At 48.4% G+C, this 12,560-nt stretch overlaps 1 protein-coding gene across 9 annotated transcripts in view; it reads left to right on the top strand.

Annotated features, from left to right (window-relative positions):
• Nucleotides 1–11,882, top strand: part of CCDC200 (coiled-coil domain containing 200) — a 100,276-nt gene extending 88,394 nt beyond the window's left edge. For 7 of the 9 annotated variants that reach the window (XM_069634210.1, XM_069634211.1, XM_069634214.1 and 4 more), the window contains 2 exons: nt 11,068–11,195; nt 11,729–11,882. In XM_069634210.1, coding sequence (XP_069490311.1) covers nt 11,068–11,195; nt 11,729–11,755 — 155 coding nt within the window. In that variant the 3' untranslated portion in view covers nt 11,756–11,882. The remainder of the gene's footprint in view (nt 1–11,067; nt 11,196–11,728) is intronic. The other 2 variants (XM_069634216.1, XM_069634215.1) reach the window with 1 other exon arrangement.
• The last annotated feature ends 678 nt before the right edge of the window (nt 11,883–12,560 follow it).

The following is a 12,560-nucleotide window of genomic DNA, read 5'->3' as shown; positions in this document are numbered from 1 at the left end:
TTTCTCTCCCGTCTCACAATACACCTGCAGCAATTCACCTCGCTGTGGCTCTTCAACATCTACCTCGCCCCTCTGGCTCACCTGATGATCTCCTTCTCTCCTCACTTCCAGTGTTATGCTGACGACACATAGCTCTCCTTCAAGCTTCCCTCTACTGCCTCTTCTTCCTCCTCTCTCATCCCCGACTGTCTGACTGCTCTTCAGTCATGGTGTGCTACCAATGATCTATGCCTTAATGCCAGTAAGACTTAAATCCTTCTCATTGGGACCCCAGCTCCCTCCTTCCCTCTGGCTGCCCTCTATGGGTCCCCTCCCCTCACCCTCTTGTGAGGCAAAAATCATTGGTGTCATCTTTGACTCCTCTCTCTCCTTCTCTCCTCACATTGTGATGCTTGCCAAGAAGGCCCACTATCAGCTACACCTCCTCAGAGGCATTCTCCATTTCCTCACCTTCCCCCAGAAACGCAATGTCTCCAAAGCTCTGGTCATTTCTAGGGTGGGCTACTGCAACAGCCTCTTCCTCAATATTCCTTTATCCTCCCTTCGCCCCCTTCAACTAATCCAGAATAGGACAGCAAGACTTATCCTTGGCCTCAAGCCCAGGGACCACATCTCTCCAGCCCTAAAATCTCTCTGCTGCCGGTTGCTGCTAGGATGAAGTTCAAGACCCTTTGCATCAACCACAAGGCTTTCTGGGGCCTGAGACCTCGCTACATCTAACTCTCTCTCCCTAAATACCTCCCTGCTAGTGCCCTTCGGTCTTCTAGTTCCAACTCTCTGCAGATCAGAAGCTTCTCTAAGCAGGGAGTAGGGGGTAGATCCCTCTCCCCCGCAGGAGCCTCAGTCTGGAATTGTGTCCTTGCCCCTCTCAGGCTTGAGCCGGATCTCCTCAAGTTTCTGAAGTTCCTCAAGACCTTCCTTTTCCCTACTTCCTTCCCTCAGCCCCTCCTCTACTAACACCCCTGTCTGCTGCAGTGACCTGCTGCCTGGTACCCTCTGAGTTCTATAGGACACCAGGGCCCCCACACCCAGTCCACCCCCCTCCTTGCACTTACCATGTTTACCCTCACCCCATGCAAACCCTGACATTTGACCTCCTGGCCTCCCCTTACAACTTGTCTAACCCCTGTGACCGTCTTCCCCCCCTCCTCCACCTCCCTCTTTTTCACTTGCAATCTCTCCTCTTTACCCTGCACTTCCCAGCCCACCGTAGCCCGTCGTTTATTTCTGACAGACCGGCACTCCCCCTCCCTTGCACTTCTTGTTACTGCAGTTGCACGATCCGAATGTCACAAGGCCGAGTAGGACAGTTATTGTTGTCTTTCTCCCTTGTCCCCAAACCCCTTTTTGTCTTGTGTTGCCTTGAAACACCATTTGTTGTATAGGCACCTTACAAATATCCAATAAATAAATATATTGGGCCTCATTACACGGAACGCGGTAAAATAATGCCCCTACCGCCATGCCGTAAAGACCCCAAAAAGACCCTTAGCGGCACCGACGAAAGCGCTGATAGCACTTCCGACCTCCAGCAACACGCAAATAGCGGTGACTGCTATTAACGGTCACCATAAAATTGCGGAAACGGAAATAGCGTCATCGCACAGGAACGGGAAAGAGCACGGTGGTCATCTTTAAAAACACAATCCATTGCCATCCTCTGCCCCCAGGACCGGTTTCCACACCAGTGCCATACCAAACTATCAAGGATCCCCTCACAATGCCCAAGGCAATCAATAAAACAGCAGATCGCCAGCACAAGGAGAAATTCACAAATGAGGAGCTGATCATGCTGACTGAGACCCTTGCTGCAAATGCAGATGTTGTATTTGCGATTGACATGCGGCGTGAGACCCTGATTTAAAAAAAGGCCATCTGGGCAGAGGTGGCCCAGAAAGTCAGTGAGGTGGGCACCACCACCCGCACCGTTAATGACTGCAGGAAGCGGTGGGACGATCTCCGCCTCCGGGTTGAGAGCTTACTGTCTGCAAATCGTAAGCTGGCCATGGCCACAGGAGGTGGCGCTGATTCCCCCATCAAACTCAGGGAGTGGGAGGAGCACAATTGGCGTAGAATCCATAGAGGGAGTCGGCGACATAGAGCGTGGTGTGCCCACAACATCAGATGGAGGTGAGTGTACACATGAAACAATGCACTGTGAAAGGTGAGGCACCCCCCAAATGTGAGCCCAGAATCACCTCATGGATGCGGCCACAAACATACATGCACACCACCCTGCCCATGTGAGTGTCACACCCCAACACGCACACATGCACGCATCACCACAGATACGTGCCACACAGACCCATGCATGGATGACCGACCCAACAGCCCCATGACCTGAATGCCCACTAATGAAGTCCCAATGCACAGAACAGCATGATGAACAAAATCTGCATGAAGCACATTGAACCATCACCAATGCCATTCCCCTCTTTGTCCCACACAGGCTCACAGACCGACAGCGATGGGCAGGACACTGCGACACATGCTCCCCCTGCCAAAAAACAAGCCAGGGCACAGGAGGCAGGGAACACTGCCACCACATCAAGGGGCACAGGGAGGAGTGAGCACCTGCAGAGGGGCAAACACAGCAAGAAAGCCACTGCGCCAAGACCTGAAGCTACGGCTGCAACAATTGCTGCACCCACTGCTGTGATCCCCCCAACACTGGAAACACCCAGGGAGGGCCCACTCTCTGCTGCCACCAGTTCGACTGGTGAGGCAGCAGCCACTGCGCCGCTGTCTGACATGGAGGAGACCAGTGACTTGCCCATGCAAATGCAGACCCCCAGCCCCCCAGGATCCAGAGAAGCAAGCCCACGGCCAACACCATCATCCAGTATCCATGGCCAGTCTGGTGACGAGACCATGGCAGGGTGCTGGAGCCCACAGCTGCCCTCACCTGATGGCCGAGACATACACCAAGGTGCAGCAGCCACCCCACGAGCTGGACACAGTGGCCATTACCTGGCCACCATCAGGCAGCGCCAGGAGGATATTACAGCTCTGGTTGGCCAGCATGTAGATGAGGCAGCCCGTCTGAGGGAGGAGTTCAGGGAGGATGCTAGGCAGTCGAAGAGAGGGCATGGAAGCCTGCACCAACAGGCTCTGCGAGGAGATGGCACAACTGAGGCAGGTCCTCACCCGCATAGCGGACGCAATGGACCGACAGTACCGACCACCACCACCACAGGAATAACCAGGCACCTCCTCCTCCGCAAGTTCAAGGCAGACAAGCCCCCGCCGCCGCTCCTTGCGCGCCATGAGGCGCACACCCTCCCAACCTCCTAATGGTGGTGATGGGCATGGGAAGTAGGTCCAGCAGAATCTAGCTGGCACATGTGCAGCAGGACACCAACGTTGTGCAAGCCACACATGGGGGTGTTGTGGGAGGAGGGGGGAAAGGGTGTTTTGGGAGTGTTGTGGGGGAAGGGGGAAAGGGTGTTTTGGGAGTGTTGTGGGGGAGGGGGGAAAGGGTGTTTTGGGAGTGTTGTGGGGGGAGGGGGGAAAGGGTGTTTTGTGAGTGTTGTGGGGGGAGAGGGGGAAAGGGTGTTTTGGGAGTGTTGTGGGGGGAGGGGGAAAGGGTGTTTTGGGAGTGTTGTGGGGGCAGGGGGGAAAGGGTGGTTGCATATTCGAGGCCATGCACATTTTCTTCTCAAAATATGTTTAATACACTGGTGACAAGTTAAGACAAAGGCTTGGACTTCATCATTGTGTATGTGAACTTTATTGGGGGACAGGGCCCATTGTGCGCTTCACCACAAACACCAGTGCACTAATACCCACATCCATCCAACAGGGTTGAACCATGTGATTCAGAATATTTGGTTGATCAGATGCTGACGCACATTGCGTCCCTCCTGGGCATCGCCTCTTGCATGACCTGCAGCCCCGTCCCCTCCCTCCTCATCCCCATCATCATCCTCATCAGGTGGTTGCATTTCAACGTCAGGGGGCAGTGACACATTCCGTCTGATACACATATTGTGCAGCATGACACATGCCGTGGTGATCTTGGCCACCTTCTCATGGCCGTACAGGAGAGCCCCACCCGACCTGCTTAGGCACCGGAACGGTGTCTTCAAGAGGCCACATGTCTGCTCAATCACGACGCGGGTACGGGTATGTGCACAATTGTATTCCTCTTCATGCCTGTTCTGTGGGTTCCGTACAGGGGTAAGGAGCCACTTCTTCAGGGGATAGCCAGCATCACCTGCATGGGTGGAACAATGGGGACTTGTTACTGTTCACCTCAAGTGCAACCTGTACATATCACACTAATCCAGTTTGCATTGTGATTGGCATCCACGAATCCCAGCATGCATCGAGACGATCTGTGTAACTGCAATGTGAGAAGGTGAGCTAGTCCCTGCAAGTGGGCATGCACCATGCATGCCTCTGCCAGTAATTCACATGTCCTGGGTGTGGACAGGTCTTAGGTGTTCCTGGGCCCAGGCAAAATTGGTACCACACTGCTAGTGTACTGCCATTCTGAAATCGATGTCGCCATGCTGTGAAGCGTCACTTCAGTAGTGGTATGGGGTGTGGTTCAGTACAATGGTTAGAGGTGATCCCTTCGCATGCACTCAAGGGCGCATAGCTGTAGTGATATTGTGCAGCGCAAATTTTCTAATCGCATATTGGTGCCATGTTGCTGATTTGTGTCATATGGGATGTGGTATGATGTGCAATGTGCATGTGGATGGATGTGTCATGTTTGGCATCTTGGATTGTTTTCAATGTTGTGCTGCTTCAAATTGCATGTTGTTTTGTTTCCGGTCAATTGTGGCATGCCTTGGTGGACATTGGCCTACATCTGTATGTCCATTTGTTCTACAGATGACAGTCCACACCCAGTTGGAGTATGCATCTCTTCCCCCCCCAATCACACCCAGTTGGAGTATGCATCTCTCCCCCCCCCCCAATCACACCCAGTTGGAGTATGCATCTCTTCCCCCCCTAATCACAACCCACATCACACTGCCATGTGCTTGCCCTGCTACTCACCAAGTAGCCACAAACGTTGTCCGGCTTGTCGCTCCATGTAGCATGGTATTGTTGAGTTCCGCAGGACCATTGAATCATGGGTTGATACGGGATATCGGGCACAACAATGTGTGATTATCTTGTTTGAGTCACATACCATTTGGACATTGATGGAGTGGAATTGCTTTCTGTTTTGGTAGACTGCTTCATTGTAATGTGGGACCACCAATTCCACATGGGTGCAGTCGATGGCCTCGATGCAAATTGGGATGCCTGCCAGTGAATAGAAGCCAGCTTTGGTGTGGGAGATCTCCTGGGCAGTCCGTGGCAGGGATATGTGTTCACCTGTGTGCTTGAGGAGGGCATCGAGCACCTGTGTCAGCATGCGTGAGAATACTGGTTGTGAGATGCCATGCACCTGCCCTACTGTATGCTGGTAGGTGCCTGTGACCAGTAAGTGGAGCACAGTTACCACCTTCAGTGGAGGGGGGATGGCAGTTCGGATGTCTATGAGGCTCACAATGTTGTCATGTATCATGTCCACGATGCTGGTGATGGTATCCCGGTCCAGACGGTACAGGGTGTGTATCTGCTCAGGGGTTAGGTTGAATGGACTGGCTCGGATCCTGGGGATTGCTGGCTGCCTCTGTGGTATTACTAAGTGCACTGGTGGGTCCTGTCTCACCCTCCTCCTCCTCCTCCTGCGTCTCCTCTGTGCTGCCTGTTGTTGTTGGTGCTGCAATCCAATCATGTCCTCCAGCCTATGTAATGCTGCTAGTATTGGAACCATCTTGGTGTGGGAAGGGGTGTGGTGTGCTCCTTTTGTGCTGCCACAGTCTCCATTGCCTCCACCTGTGCTGATTGTGTCCACCTGTGGCAGGTGGGAACACTGCTCATTTCTCTTAGCGGGTGGTTCGTGATGCCGGTATTTACGCCATGCCGGTATGGGCTTTTTGGGGCTGTTCCATCCCGCTATTAGCATGTCCGCATGGCTTGTGATGGTGTGCTAATAGTGGCATGCCGCTATTTAGGGGATGAGGGGTCGCGTGTCTGCGGACTAGCCGCTATTAGAGGCACCGTTCTTAGCGGTGTCGCTAATTGCGGTAGGCCGGGTCGTAATTGGGAAGGGTTTTTAACGATACCGGTATTCCCTTACCGGTATCGTTATTCCCTTACCGCAATCCGTGTAATGAGGCCCATTGTGTATTAGATTTTAATCCAAACTGCTAAAGAAGACCTTTTAAAGCTCACTAACAATTCACTGAGCAAAGGTGTTGTGATAACAATGGGAAAAGCTCACTTCCACAACCATGGTACCTTCATGTTATCCCTGAGCGATGGTTTCCGCAAGACACCATACACTCTGCTGTAGGCATAGCCGAGGAAATATCTTTGTATTCGGAGTCAAGGTGAGGCAGAGTCTTTCAGGCAGCCACGGTACCTTTATTCCTGTGACTTGAATAAAAGATGACAATAAGACTAAGTAAAAAGTGTCAAGGGCTTTATTTAGGGGCTCGGGAGTAATTCAGCATTGTCGGTAAGTGTGGCAGAAGGAAAGGGAGATCAAAAATTAGATACCACAAACACCACAGAAATGTTTGTACCAAACACTCAAACTATTGTGAATTTCAACGGGTAGCATTCCAATCCATAATTATTTTGCTCGCCCAAATGTCTGTTAGGACTGATAATCTTCTATGTTCCACAGGAACTGCTCTGCCTCACAGATCCCCTAAGCAAGCCAAGGGCCCCAACAGTTTAGAGTTTTCCTTCTACCAATTTTTACCCCCAGGGAAAAGGGGATGGGGATAAAATAGTAAACATAGCCTCCACTGGTCAATAGATCTAGGGTTAAAAGACATAAGGTGACGATTCAAAGCTCAAGAACTGTTTTTGGTCTATTCTCTTTGTTCCTGCATGTCCCTCAGACTAGTATTCACCTGTTCATCTCCACTAACTGCCTTTGGGTGTGACGACTTCACTGTTCCAAACTGAGGTGACGCTTCCTGGATATAGCTCAGAGTCAATATTTCTCTTCTTTAAATTAATTACTTCTGACTAATCTCTTCTTCTAAAGCAGAGTTCTTTAAGTTGCTTGCATCATAACATGATCTAACCTGTACGTTCTCAAACAACTCCCAATATATATTCCAACCAACCACTAATTCAATCTACTCTGCTACCCATAACATCTCTGAAATCTGGGAGCATTGCTGCCCTCAGAGCCACATTTAACTTGTAGGGTATCTATGAGATCAAGGAGAAACCTTTTCTTCATGTGGGACCTTCAATTTATTTAGTTCTAGGGCTATAATAATAAACTATTTATAACCTCGTGGGGTTTGCTTCCGTATTTTTCATTTTCTTGCCTAATTGTTTGAATCCTTGATGCCTGCAGAAACAATAAACACTGAAAAATCTCAGTGCTACATACCCAGAAACCCATGGGCTAACACTACAAGAAATGTCTACCGATGACAATTCTAATCATCAAGATCTGAGCTTGCCCAAAACCATATCCACTTATCTCAAAAGCGAGCGGTCGTGGATCATCAGTGAGGATGCCCTCCGGGTAAACAGCATTTCTTTTCTGAACTTGCACACTGCTAGGTGGTGTGCTGTAGGAAGCCATGAACGAGAGTGCCCCCTCCCACCCCTTCCAAAAGATGAGGACACAGAGTAGAGCTGAATGGGAGACATTCTCCCAATCTCAAGATATTCATTGAAAGGTGATTTGTTAAACTACATCCAAGGTTCTTCAAGGCTTGGCTCACCGCACGCTCAGCTTTTGGAACCCGATGCCTGGCATACATCATATGCGCAAGGTACCTCCAATGGATACTGCCATATTCATTTTATCCCCCAATCATGTGGTGTAGTTACAAATTTTCAGGGAATCAAGGTCAGCACATAAATTAACATGTTCAACCTCTCAGACACTCATCTGACTCAATTTCCAGGTGGCGTTATGGCTCTTGGAGGAAATATTAGAAATTGGACCAGAGCATGGTGAGGAAGATTGTGATGAGGGAGGTGATGGAGTGCTGAACTGGCAATGGCTGGATAACCTCAATATACCCTTTCTGCACCCACCCCCCTCAAGTGCCCTGCTCCAGCGACTGGCTTCAAAGGATGATTCCGCTTGTGGAACTTTGTCACTAGCTGGGGGTGAAGGCTCACACCCAACATTGCACATATACCTGAGACCAAATAATGGACACACCACGCTAGGGAATGAGACCAGGAGAATAATTGCAAGTAAAGCAAATTTATATAATGCAAATGCAAGCAGAGGCCTCTGCTGCTCGAGAGCGCTCTACCACACAATACACGGGCAGCACATTAAAAATAGGGTACAACCTTGGAAATTGATTGGGGGAAGGCCTATGCCATACTGGATAGTATAGAGGAGGTTGGATGCTAATTGGACATTACTCCCCTTTGCTCCGGGCACACGTGAGTCTGCTGAGCTCGTCTCTGCGGTGTGAAGGTCGGGTCAGAGGAGCGCTACATTTCTATCCATCTAAGCTAAGACAGCAGGAACTGATGGTATGAGGCAAATGGCAAGCATAAATGTTTAGCATAGATGGGGGTACTTTCAGAACCTACTAACAAATATATTGGCATTTCAACCCTTGTGCCCAGGCATTCATAAAACACAGTGCCCCAAACCCAGGTACTTGCCCTGTGTGTTTTTATCTACCTGATGCCTCATGATATGGGTGGACATGTGTTAGGTTTGTGGAGGATATATTGGTGCATATGATTAGGGCTATGGTGGGTGTGCTCACCTGGTCACTGCAAGGGGTCAGATGTGTATCTGCATCAAAGAGCAGAGGGGCATGGACTTAGTGGACTGCGGCTTGGTGGTGTGGGGGTTGAGGGAGCACAGGCAGGTTAGTGGAGATTGATGCGCACACGGGCTGGGGCCTGCTCTGGTCTCACACAGTGCAGTGAGCTCATCTGACCTGGGATGATACTAAATGTTACAACAATGAATGGGTGGACTTTCGTGAGAACAGGGCTTGTGTGCAGCTGGCCGGAGGTGGAGGTGGCATGAGCTGTCTGTGCGAGGTTCTGGGCTAGGGAGAGGCAGCATTCAGAGATCAGTTTTTTAGCCTAGTAAAAGATGGCATCTGGTATGGCACAAAATGCATTCTCTATGCATTAATAAAGGCTTGGTTATTTGAGTGTTTACTACTAGTAATTAGTGCAGAAAATAGACAGGAGAGGGGGGACGTCTCCCCTCTTTGGCACACACAGGATCTATTAATTGCAGGAATGATGAGGGGGGTGGGAAAGAACACCCCTCCCCCAACAGGGGCTAAATACATTGTTCTGTTTCCTTCACCCTAGTTCGTAATCCTCCCCCTTGCTCTCAGTTACTGGCAGCAGAACCTTCAACACCCCAATGCCTGCATTCACTGGCTTTAAACTCACCAACATGGAATACTGGATGTACTCTCGTGCTCCTAGGTAAATTCTTGTTACTACAACTGGATTTATCACCTTTTTAACTGTGAGTGTTCCATTGAAACATGGGTAAATTTAGTTCTTCCTTTGACCTTAATATGCTTGGTTGACACCCAAACACTAATCCCCACATCATAGTCTGGTTCCCATCAACCCATCCTGTTGGCAAACCTACTATGACTTTCCTTGCTAGCTTGTAATGTGGTCATTGCCTTGGGTAAACTTACCCTCATAAGCTCTAAGCGATCCTCCATCGCTCTCTCCAGTAATGCTCTCACTTACTAATCTTGCAAAATCCTAGGGTGGTAGCCCACATTACTGAAGCAAGGAGACATTGGGGTGGAGTCCTTACCTATATTGTTGTATCAGATGTATGCAAGCTATACTAAGTCTACTCAACCACTCCCTGCCTTTAGGTAACACTTAAAGTATATCTCTAATTCTTGGTTAATCCTCTCTGTTTTCCCATCTGACTGAGGGTGATAGAGGAAAGCCTTGTCTGGATCTTCAACTTCTGCAACATTCCTACTAAAACACTGATACAAATTGTTCTCCCATGTTAGTAGGAAACCAGTGGAAATGTTCTACTCCTTAAAGGAAACGAAATACCAGAGAGTGTCATCCTTTTCTTTGATTGGACTAAAGTATCCTGCTTTGGTCTGTATATCCACTACTACCAAAATGGAAGTATTCTGCCATCATCCGGAAGATTTGCAATATAGTCCATTGATGGGAACAATGTCATATGCCATGACCTGGGTTGAATGGGTAGCAGTTTGAGTAATCTGGCTGGTTTTCCTGTCTCCAGGTTTGCTCTCACACACGTTTCATAGGTTGAAATATAGTTTGTAATACCGGCTCTCATTCTATGCCACCAAACATTCCTTTCAAACCGTTCCAAAGTATTACACCAACCAGTAAATCCTGCTACAGGAGAGTTATGATATTCCTTCATAGCCTTCAGGCATAACGTTTCAGAAGGCAAATAGAGCCACATTCCATGATAATGAAACTCTCAATTAATGTAGGTCTTTAGGCACTCACTCGTTCAACTGCTCTTCAAAGTTTTACAGACTGCATCTTTAAACCCTTGCACTTCCACTTCAGCAACAAAACGCTCCTCAGAAATGACTGAACCAGGATATCCATCTTCATCCTTCTCAATTCAGTGAGCCTATCATGAGAGTGCATCTGCTTTCCCATGCTGATGACCCTGCCTCAATGTGATTATGACATTGTAGTCCACAAAGAAAAGTTGCCTTGGTGTCACTGTTCTTGCAGACCTCAGGAAGAGTGGTTAATGCTTTTACACTCGTGTGGGGGAGGTTATTATGAGTTTGAAGGTAGTGGTAAAACATGTGGTATTTGCAAATTCCATGTGGTTTTGTGTAGAATAACATTCCTTATGCAATACCCCAATTCGCCAATGCAGTCCTATCGTTTCCAAAAAGGGGAATAACAGAAGGGTCCGCATGAATCTCTAAATCATGCTGATTGTTCCCATTACTGCATGTTTAGTAAATGAGAAAATGATAATGCCTTTCGGCAGTATTATCAGAGATAATACTGCCAAACACATAATGACCCACTAACTCTTTTCAACAGGATTGCTCAAGAGACAAACGTGGTCACCTGAAACCCATGAGTTGTGCTCTCTTTCAGAAATAATCTGCGAGAAACACCCAGAGCCTGATGTGAAACGGCACGGTGCAAGAATACTTTGCAGATACAATGTAAGTTGCACTTGATTTCTCTACCATTATTCCTCCAGTTTGGAGTCCACATTCCATCTTCTTTGAAGGATGGAGCCACTCTGCTTGATTATATAATTATAACAGAGTATACCCATGTCTTTGGGTCAGACTGAAAATCTGTATGTTGGTGTTTGGGTTTCTTCTGTTTGATTAGTGCATTTCTTTCTACATACATATGTCTTTGACTCCACACCACGACCAGCCTCGTCAACTCATCGAATAGTAAAATCTAGTCCAGTTTTCAGAATTTATAATCACCACCTTATTACATTGTATGTAAATGTGTCCCACCTGTTGAGGATATTCTGCAAATGTGCCTATTTTACTGTTCAGTGGGGTGGTGGGCCCAAGTCTATTACAAGCAAAAAAAAAAAGGAATACCGTCTTCCCTGCTCACTGTGATACAATTACAATGTACAATTTAGAAGCCAAATAGATGCCCTCGTTTACAGTGATTAAGATGAAAGTGTGTGTAATGTATGTTCTCTGATGTATGTTATTTACATTTGCAGGCTGTGCAGTATGGTCAACAGTGGTGAACACCAGAGAACACCATGGTGCCTGCCTCCTTGTCTCAGACTGTTCTTGGCTTAAGAGAGAGCAACCAACAATGTAAACTCAAGCTCTTAAAATACCAACATAAAGAACTGATGACTTAACCCTGTAGATACTTTGTCTGTTATCTATTGCCAAGCAGTAGTTATGGAGGGATACACTGTTGTTGCTTCATTTACTAGATGCATTTTTATGAATCAAGTTGCAAACTAGATCTCAAAACATCCAGCCCGATTTTAAGTAAATTATGTCAGCATGAGGGAGGACATCATTTGAGATTTGCAGTAGTTTTGGAGCCACAATCCCCTGAGATACAAGCTCTATTTGTTGCAGTGTCTCTGATGGTAGGCCAGAAGGCTCATTGCATATCCCAGTTGTTGGGTCCACAACTGGAAGTGAATCCCCTGCATGCACAGACTTGAGTCAGATCTCCTGTGGGCTGTGTACTCCCCAAAATCTTTTCAACACTCCGTTCAGCATTTTTGTGCGGGAGGGTGGGTTGGGGAGGCGACTACAAGCCTCTATCCACCAGTTGTCCCCAGACAGTGCAGACACCAGTCGGGAGCAGTACATAGACCATTCTGTTATCACCTCCCTGCACAGCTCTCTGGTTCCTTTTTCCTCCTCCTCTTTAGGAATCGTCCTTTCCTCAAGATCTGCATCTTGTTCCCAGCGTCCCTGTTTGTCAATCTGCCTCACTCAGTGCAGACATATGTCCTCCCCACACCACAGAGGATCATGACCATGAACCAGCAGAGTGTGGTTAGGCCATGCTAACAGACTGTGGAG

Source organism: Ambystoma mexicanum, chromosome 13, assembly GCF_040938575.1.
Source record: "Ambystoma mexicanum isolate Mex_15411 chromosome 13, UKY_AmexF1_1, whole genome shotgun sequence".
In the NCBI taxonomy this organism is placed as follows: domain Eukaryota; kingdom Metazoa; phylum Chordata; class Amphibia; order Caudata; family Ambystomatidae; genus Ambystoma; species Ambystoma mexicanum.
Note: the sequence above shows the minus strand (reverse complement) of the source record. Positions and strands in the feature narration are given on the sequence as shown.